At 40.8% G+C, this 8988-nt stretch overlaps 2 protein-coding genes across 6 annotated transcripts; one reads left to right on the forward strand and one right to left on the reverse strand.

The window, feature by feature from the left end:
• Positions 1-1149: 1149 nt before the first annotated feature.
• LOC109941579 (protein ANTAGONIST OF LIKE HETEROCHROMATIN PROTEIN 1-like) lies at positions 1150-2772 on the reverse strand. 2 transcript variants are annotated; one of them, XM_035961717.1, is made up of 3 exons: positions 1635-2443; positions 1311-1552; positions 1175-1229 (listed from the first exon to the last, which is right to left on the reverse strand). In XM_035961717.1, the coding sequence occupies exons 1-2, from the start codon at positions 2439-2441 to the stop codon at positions 1313-1315; spliced, it is 1047 nt and encodes a 348-aa protein (XP_035817610.1). In that variant the 5' UTR covers positions 2442-2443; the 3' UTR covers positions 1175-1229; positions 1311-1312. The 2 variants fall into 2 exon arrangements, with proteins under 2 accessions (XP_035817609.1, XP_035817610.1); XM_035961716.1 differs by having other exon boundaries at positions 1150-1552; positions 1635-2772.
• A 2435-nt stretch (positions 2773-5207) lies between these two features.
• LOC542337 (acidic ribosomal protein P2a-2) lies at positions 5208-7322 on the forward strand. Of its 4 annotated transcripts, XM_008657208.2 has the most exons (5): positions 5208-5362; positions 5471-5501; positions 6237-6325; positions 6618-6841; positions 7039-7322. In XM_008657208.2, exons 3-5 carry the CDS (start codon positions 6238-6240, stop codon positions 7063-7065), a joined length of 339 nt encoding a protein of 112 aa, XP_008655430.1. In that variant the 5' UTR covers positions 5208-5362; positions 5471-5501; position 6237; the 3' UTR covers positions 7066-7322. The 4 variants fall into 4 exon arrangements, with proteins under 4 accessions (XP_008655430.1, XP_008655429.1, XP_035817465.1 ...); XM_008657207.3 differs by lacking the exon at positions 7039-7322 and having other exon boundaries at positions 6618-6940; NM_001111918.1 differs by lacking the exon at positions 5208-5362 and having other exon boundaries at positions 5451-5501; positions 7039-7299.
• Positions 7323-8988: the final 1666 nt, after the last annotated feature.

An 8988-nucleotide genomic window follows, 5' to 3' on the forward strand; every position in this document is an offset into this window, starting at 1 on the left:
TATCACACCATATAGAGTTAAATGAATCATTTGATCTTTGTCTTTTTTAAACTACTCGAGGAAGATACAGAATATGGAGCATCCTTGCCTCCGGTATCATTCTCTTTTGCCATTTCCTTTGAACTTTCAGCTGCTGTTTTAGCACCCTCTCCATTTGCTTGGTCTTTATTGTACACTAGGCTGAGTAGATCCCGAAACTTCACAACCTTATGTCTATATCCTTTTGCTTCCTTATTCCTCTACAAAAAAAATTGTTACAAAGATACATCAACAAATAAACTTGGAATTGAAACATAAACTAAGCTGCAAAAATGGAATAAACTACTATGCAACAGTAGCATGTATGACCAATTTGGAGTAAAAATAAGAACTGTGCAACATATATGGCACGATGGTAAGCAATCTCTAAAACAAGGTATTATTAAAAGCATACAAATAGTATCAAGTTGCACTTAACTTAAATATACACTCATATGTACACGACAGCCAAATGTACACTCATATGTACAGGCCTAAGCAGCCCAACAAGACAGGCCTAAGCAGCCAAGCTAAACTTATGTGTGTATGGGACACTGGTGAAATCATATATAGTAAGATTGATCAATCTGGGGACAGCTGGTCTCGCAATCCGAATGTGAAATGTCTGTCTAGCTCTGTACCGACCGAGTGCATGCTGTGTAACCAAGTAGAATGTGAACCGGAAGGATCAGAACGGTGACCAGAGAAAACTCTGATTAAATGCTGCCAAGGATATGAACAAACAGGTGGGTATGAATGTATGAAAGTGCCAGACAATAATTTATTTGATTGATGGGAATATGGTTTTTTATGCCAACCCTCTCTCTATGTCAAGTCTCTTGCTCGTCTGGCTGGATGGGTGGTGTTGTGCTTACAATATGTTGTGGTGTTGTACAGTTTACAGATAGCCTGACAAGTGCACGGTGAACAAAAATTGAATTACAAAAATTGAACTGCAAAAATTGAACAACAAAAATTTTCTTACCTCAACATACTCATCCCATACAGTGTCACTATCAACTTTGAGCTTGTTCTTCTCCCAATCCCATCCAAAACCACTAGTGGACAACAAACCATTAATGATATTGTAGTGCTTATCAAAGGTCTTGCTGCGAGAGCTAATATTTTCCTTTGTAATAGTCCACAAATGTATCGAGGAGTACCTTATCCATCTCATCATTCCAAGGAACATAGCCCCTTGTTTTCTTGTCCTACAATCAAAGAACCACACATATAAAAAACACAAACACAAAAAATCATAAATGACAAAGACATAGAAAACAGAAGCATACAACTATGAGCTTTGACCACGCCTCGCTTGATAATCAACAAACATTTCACTAGCTTTGGTGTCTCTAAAATTACCCCACTCATTAGTTGATTGAACATGCGTAATCAGACTCATTTCTCCTTGATTTTCAGCAGGAGCAGCAGAGATGAGACTATCAACTTCATGTATTAGAATATCGTCCATATCTCTTTGTCTATCTCTTAAAAAATTATGCAATATGCAGCAAGCATGGATGATCCTAATCTACATAGAATAATATGGCTAAGTCAATACACAATTTTAAAACTAACGATTGAATTTTAATTGAATACCTACTATGTTATACCTGGTTTTCTAAATCAAAATATGAGCTGGTCCTCAAGATTGCCCATCTCATCTTCAATAGCCCAAAAGTTCTCTCTATCACATTCCTAGCCGTTGCATGGCGTAGGTTGAATAACTCTCTCGCAGTAGATGGATTGTTGCCTTGAATAGCCCATTCATTCAAGTGGTACCGTGTAGATCGGTACGGGGCAAGAAATCCCGGACCATTTGTATATCCATCATCCACTAGATAGAATTTACCACTAGGAACAACAAATGAGTCCTCCCGTGACATGGCATCACGTAGTATGCGTGAATCCGAAGCCGACCCTTCCCATCCAGCCAAGACATACAAAAACTTCATTTGTCGATCACAAACCCCTAATACATTAGTGGTGATTCGTTGCTTCCTATTTCTATACCTACCTTGGTCATTCAATGGAACATTCACATCGATATGTGTGCCATCTAGTGCACCTAGACAATCCTCAAACCATTTCCACTTTGGATCCTCAGGTAGAGTGGTTTCTGGATTAGGAAGCTTGATGAACTCATGACTTAAAAATAGAATCCCTCTAAGCACTTCGTTGAAGTGTCGACTGATTGGTTCAAGGGACCACCCATAAGTGCTACGGATCAACCTCATTTTGGTGTTATGACCTACTATAAGCAGAAAAATTGCAAGCTTTTCTTCTACCGACACATTTAAGGTATCCTGTAGGCCACTCTTTTCCCGTAAGATGGCACTCAAGTCACTAAAAGATCTCTTAGTTAGGCGCAAACTGTCATAGCAATAGACATTTGAACCCTGGTACATATTACGTAGCATTTGTTTTCTAGACTCGACATTTCTCTCTTGAACTTCGTTAGCATCTACGATGTGTCTAGGTCTCCTCCATTGATACCGGTTTGCAATAATAGCCATAATAGACACAGCTAATACAACAACTCTCTTTCGCTTCTTTCTCTTCCTTTTAATTTCCTCCTCGTTAGTATATTGAGTTGATATCTAGAACAAGTAATTTATATGCAATTAGACATGCTAGTTGAAAGCAAAATGCTCTACTCAAGAATAAAAACACTACTAGTAGGAGCACAAGGTGGAATAGGAGAAGTACCGATGTAGCCATGGAGATTGAAAGATTTGTTCGAGGTAGCTAGATGAAACTTGAGACGGCAAATCCCAAAACAGCGAGTTGTTTTAACACTCCTGCAAATGATTTGTTGGAGGTAGTTAGACGAGACTGCAAAAAAACTTTGTTGGAAACATCACTTAACACACAAAAGAAGAAAAAGTAGATTCCTGAACAGCAGTAGCACATCTCTGTTGATCACATAGGTTTCAAGTGAGGGAGTTCAGAAGATATCAGAACAACAGACAAGTAAAAAATCCATTTGTCTTTTCCTTCCCTTCCTATTTCCATTTGTCTTTTCAAGCAGGCGCCCTTAAAAATGGACAGGAACCAAATATCCACACAGATTATTTATGCCCTCGGACAAAGCTACATTACAGTCTCCCCGATCGAAGCAAACTAATGGAACAAATGCTAGTAAATGACAGCCTGCAAGCTAAGGTACGAACTATGTCTGCACGATTATAACTATCAATAGTGGATTTAATTCTATGTATGAAGTGGTAACTATATCCTCCCCTGCATGATTGACCAACCAATAATTGATTACAAGGACCAGCCAAACAGCCCTCGCAGTCAGTTCCAGTTCATAGGCAGTTCAGACTTCAGACTACCTCTGATCTGCTAATGCCTTCCCGTCATAAGAGTTCAGAGCAACGTAATAATGTACCCTTAAGACTGATGGTGAAGAATAACAAGAACATGTTATCAAGAAGCACTTTTTATGTTTGACGACACCCGTAAAACAACACGTTGCGCCGGAGAAAGTCGGCATTGACCATCAACGGATTACCAATGCGCCTGCCTAGTTGCTAAATTTCTGATGCTGCTGCTACTAGGAGTAGGACATGCATGCAACTCATGATGGATGTACACGTATTCCGGTCGTGTACCTACGACCTACGTAGGAGTACGATCTAGCATGCTCTGGAGCAAGAATTGGTTGGTGAGGAATAAACACTAGTACCTACCAAGGCAGCAAGAGGACCAGGAATGATATGATATACGGACCGTGTGTGTGTGACCTGTGATGTGATGTCATAGGGGGTCGGCATTCGCATACACCAGCGCTACAAAGGCGCGAAACGATCCAATTCATTCCCGCTACAGAGATGAAACGATTACCCCCTATCCTTGCTCGGAATTAATCACGCGGCAAAATATTTTCAGATGCGACGGCGAAGATTTTCAGGGGAGAATGGATCAGCAGAGAACTCACCCAAAGAACAGGGGAAACAGAGTCGGGCGAGGCTGCGATGGCTGCCTCCGTGTGACTTGGAGTGGAGCGGCGGATTGGAGCAGAGCGATGCCGCGAGCAGGGAGCGAGGCGGCGTGAGCGGCGAGCGATGCTGCGAGCGGAGCGGGACGGCTAACCCTAGCCACTTTCTGACGCTTTCCGATGGGTGATGGTCTGAAATGAGACAAGCCCAAATTTTCAGGGATGGGAAATGGGCTGAAATGGCCAATTCAATTCTAAGGGGATTTAAACAGGCCGAGACATGGAATTTAATTCAATTTGGACCAATTCTAGGGAACCAAACGGGCTGTAATTACCAAGCAAATCTGACTAATTAATACAGAAATTTGCAAGATCAAATCCATGAAACGAACAAACTCTGCATTCAGAACTGTGCTCTTGCCTGAATAGCCACTCTGTTGCACACTATTTTGCTTCTTGGGCGATTGATTTGTTGCACTTTGAGCTATGGTGTCTTCAGTTTGTGAAAAGGAAATAAAGCTTTACCAAGAAATATAGACACATGCATTCTGGTTATACACACGCTTCTATGTTGCCTATCAAAACTTTAATAATCAGATATTTTCATATTTGGAAATGAAGCTAGTCAGAGCTGAACCAAAACATTTTATCTGCATTTTTTCTGACCCTAATAAAAAACCATTTACAATTGCTGCACAAGAAATCATGCAAAACCAAATCAACTTGACCCTCGGCATGTGATTGTTGTGAATCATCTCCGATGCTATGAGAACAATACACAGGAGATAATTACCTTTTTTCGCTGTTAGGAGATAATTTTCTTTTTTGTCCGAGGAGCAATACAGCATGGAGCCAAACACACAACACAATACTCCCGCATATTTTCTATTAGTTGTCGTTTTAGTTAAGATTTAAATTAAATTTATAAAATTTGACTACAAATAACTATTTATTATGTAGTTCTAAAATATAATATTTGTATACACCGATTTATCTTAATAAATACTTTATAAAATTTAAAATATATTATGAGTTTATTTATATTTAAAAAAATATTGATCAAAATTATATTTTAGATACCGTGTCTCTATTATAAATATAACTAATGCTAGTCTTGTCCAGACAGTAGCTGGTCGGCATCTGTGACATCCTCGGATTCCGGACTTTGCCGCCCGGCGCTTCGCGGAGGCCGCTGAGGTAGCTCATGAAAACGGTAGTTTTTGGCCCGGACGGCCGGCCTAATGGGCTGCAGATCGGGTCTAGCCCAAATAACATGCGATGTCTGGACCGGCCAGTGAAGACAATATGCCCCACTGAAGCCCAGAAGCTACCTAAACTCCCAGCCGTCTCCTCCGCATGCGAAAACCCTAGCAGCTCCGCAGTCCCTCTCCTCTCGAGGTGGCGGCGCTCCCTCCTGTTTTCCTCTTCTTCTTCCTGTACTATATAGCCTCCCCTCGCAAATCGTCACTGACGAGTGATGTCATTCCGCTTGCTTGATTGTTCCAGATATTCGCAGTTGACCGGGTCCTCGGAGCACGTAAGTTCCGAATCTTCGCTTCTTCTTGTGATAGTGTTTCGAGTTGCCTCATGTTTACCTTGAGTCGTCTTCCGGCTCGCCACATGGTCAAGGCGCGTCGCCGTCGATGCCCGCTTGATTCCACCGTCAGCCAGATTTTTCTGGCTCGATTGTACCTGCGACGTAGTGTGGAGATGAGACGCGGAGGTGGCGCCGGATGCTAGGGAACGGGAACTAGATACGGTCCCTGCTACTGTGGTGGATGCGCTGGTTTCTCATATTGGGATTTAAATGAATCCTTGATCTATTTATAACATGCCTTGACCGCTTGTTGACTTATATCTCTAGTTGAGGAGGGCCTTGTTAAGATTTGCTCTGGTCCATGAGCGTGCATGTTTACTTGTTGTGGTCTGTAGTACGCATTCACCAAGTAAATTTGGTGTTTTCACCGTAGATACTGGTCTCTATGCTCTTCTGTTTGGTTGTCCGTTAAGCCTGTTGGTATTTTTTCTGGTGCTTCAGTATGTCCTGCTGTCTGACACCTTCAACATAACTGTTGTTATCATACATTAGTGCTTGAGCATTTCTTTGGATTCTAGCAGACAATAGATTCAAGGTACTCTGGTAATTTGATTTTTAGGTTGATTTGCTTTAGTTCCTTGGGTCAGTTGCTTTACCATTTTATTACCTGACCTCACTGTCATGTAGCTAAAGAGTTGAAGTAACTGATACGATGATTTTTGATGGCTTGAGCAGGATGAAGTTTGTTGCTGCCTACTTGCTTGCTGTCCTCGCTGGGAACGCCAGCCCCTCCGCTGAGGATTTGACTGCCATTCTGGAGTCAGGTAATTTCATTTAACTGTCATTCCAATGGATAACTCTTGTTACTATTAACTCTGCTTTGGTTTATGGAAAAGACACAATTCTGACAATAGCATTACCTGCTTCTTGAAAGTAGGGTTTTTATGTTTAACTAGAAGTTAACAATTATTTAGCACAATTGGTTTGATTGGTATTCATCACAATAGTGGTCCTGTATTCACTGATTTAGTGTTCTGCTCTTCTGGTTGTACTTGGCCGCATGGCTCATGTAGCAAAAGCATCTAATGCAATCATTCTTACTTGTTCATGTTGCAGTTGGCTGTGAAGTTGACAATGAAAGGATGGAACTCCTGCTGTCCCAACTGAGCGGTAAGGACATCACCGAGCTCATTGCCGCGGGCAGGGAGAAGTTTGCTTCAGTCCCATGTGGTGGCGGTGGTGTCGCTGTTGCGGCAGCTTCACCTGCTGCTGGCGGAGCTGCTCCTACAGCTGAGGCAAAGAAAGAAGAGAAGGTGGAAGAGAAGGAAGAAAGCGATGATGTAAGATCGTTGTTCTCCAATTCTGGCTGCACATTTTTCCCTATCAGAGCAGCAGTAATAAATTACTCTGTTCTGGTATTATGAATATACTACTTTCAATTCATCTTGATATCATGGCCACCGATTCTTTTATACTGTTGTTTCCTTTGCTGTCGACACATCCAGAGATTTTATCATGTTAATTATCTTTTATGCAGGATATGGGCTTCAGCCTCTTCGACTAGGCTGCACAGTCATCACAGTATTGTTTCGGGCAGTGAAACCAGAGGAAAACCAGAGTCATGTTTAGATTTTAACCTTGTTTTATGTTGGAAAGTACTGCTACTTGTCTTTATATTTGGTAATTCAGCCGTAGGTTGCTATGCTGGTTGGGATTTACTCGTGAACCAGAGTTTTTCTATCTTATATCCTGAATTTGTTATCCCAAAGTTTCCTGGCTTTTTAACTATTTTGTTGTTACATGTTGATATTGCTTTGTTCATCCTTATTCACCTACTATAGCTATTTGCAATCACAAAATCACTTGATGGCGGTGAGCCTAGAGTTATCAAGCTGATATTAATGCTTCGTAAGATCTTGTGGTACCTTTTATTTTAAACAATTTTACATTATGGTCAAATTCTATAAGTATATGAAATTATGTATAGATACTAGGTCGGCCGTGGCATACCTCGCCACGTCCTCGTCCAGGAGCGCGCCTACCTCCTCCGTTCACGGATCTGGATCTGAAGGAGGCCAAGGAGCTCGTAGAGAAGGCGTCCGCCGTGTTGAAGGATGGAGTTGAAGGATGGAGTTTGGAAGGAAGTGGTAGAGAGTATTGCCGAGAAGATGTGGGCGGTCGGCACGAGATTGTTCTCGAGTGAGACGATGAGAGAAATTCCATGGGAGGGAGGAGCTTCATGGGCGACGCTACGCACAAGCTGGGGCCGGACGGTGGGCGTTTAGCTGGAGGTGATGGAGCATCTGGAAACTTCTCGTTGCGTAGCGGATTGGAGAGCTGCACGGGACCGTCGAAGCGCGATCGAACGGCTGCAAGCGCGATCGAACGGCTGCACAACCAAAGGATGACGTGGCTTACTGAGGAGCGAGCTTTGTGTACGCGTTTGTTATATAGAAATGTGTTTTATATTTTATTTTTATACATATATTCCAAATTTTAAGACTTGGCTGCCAAAATATTAATATCCATTTAATTTCCAGCCTCTCGGTTTATTGGAACACAAGATTTTCAGAAATTAGGAATAGGAAAAACACAAGTGTTATTTACAACGCAGAAAGGTCATAAAACATATTTGGATCACGCTCAAATTTAAGGGACAAAGCCCGGTGTATTTCATACATGCGCTAAAGAAGACAACATATATAATAACAGAGTGTATATAGATAAATGTCACAATAACATCAGAGTATTTATTACATAGCGGAAGTCTTACAAAATAAATGATAAATATAAAACGAACTAAAGATCATCCTTGGCGCCATAAAGTTAACTCGCCACCTAGATCAAATCATTACTTTCGGGTATTTATTAGCTAAACAGATTAATGTTTTACTTACCAAAGCTAATTCATTAGCTTATGGTAGTATATGCTAAGATGTCCATTTATAATATTTCAATCAATCAAAGAAAGCAAACCAGTCATTTATCATCAGAACAATCAACAAACATTTTTAAATAAAAAAATAGTTTTAATTTTGTCTTAGGTTCCCTATCTCTTAAGAATGTCATAAATGTAGAATTCTAAGGTGTGAAATCCATCTTGTCTTAGAGTGGAAAAGATAAGAGTAATCAGAGTATGACAACAAAAGGTGAGACATGATCAAGATAAGTATAGAATGAATTATAGTAAGGTAAGTAGGTAAGAGTTTTATCCATTTCTATCTAGGTTTCGTCCTACAGTTAACATTTCCTTTAATAACACTTCTGTCACACCCGGATTTAAGTGACAGAGCCGGGTGCATCTCATACATACGCCAAAAAATATATAATAACAGAGTGTATAGAGATAAATGTCACAATAACATCAGAGTATTTATTACATAACAAAAGTCTTACAAAATAAATGATAAATATAAACCGAACTAAGGATCATCCTTGGCGCCACAAAGTCAACTGGGAGACGCCACCTAGATCAGATCAAACTCCT

This window comes from Zea mays, chromosome 8 (assembly GCF_902167145.1).
Source record: "Zea mays cultivar B73 chromosome 8, Zm-B73-REFERENCE-NAM-5.0, whole genome shotgun sequence".
NCBI lineage: Eukaryota > Viridiplantae > Streptophyta > Magnoliopsida > Poales > Poaceae > Zea > Zea mays.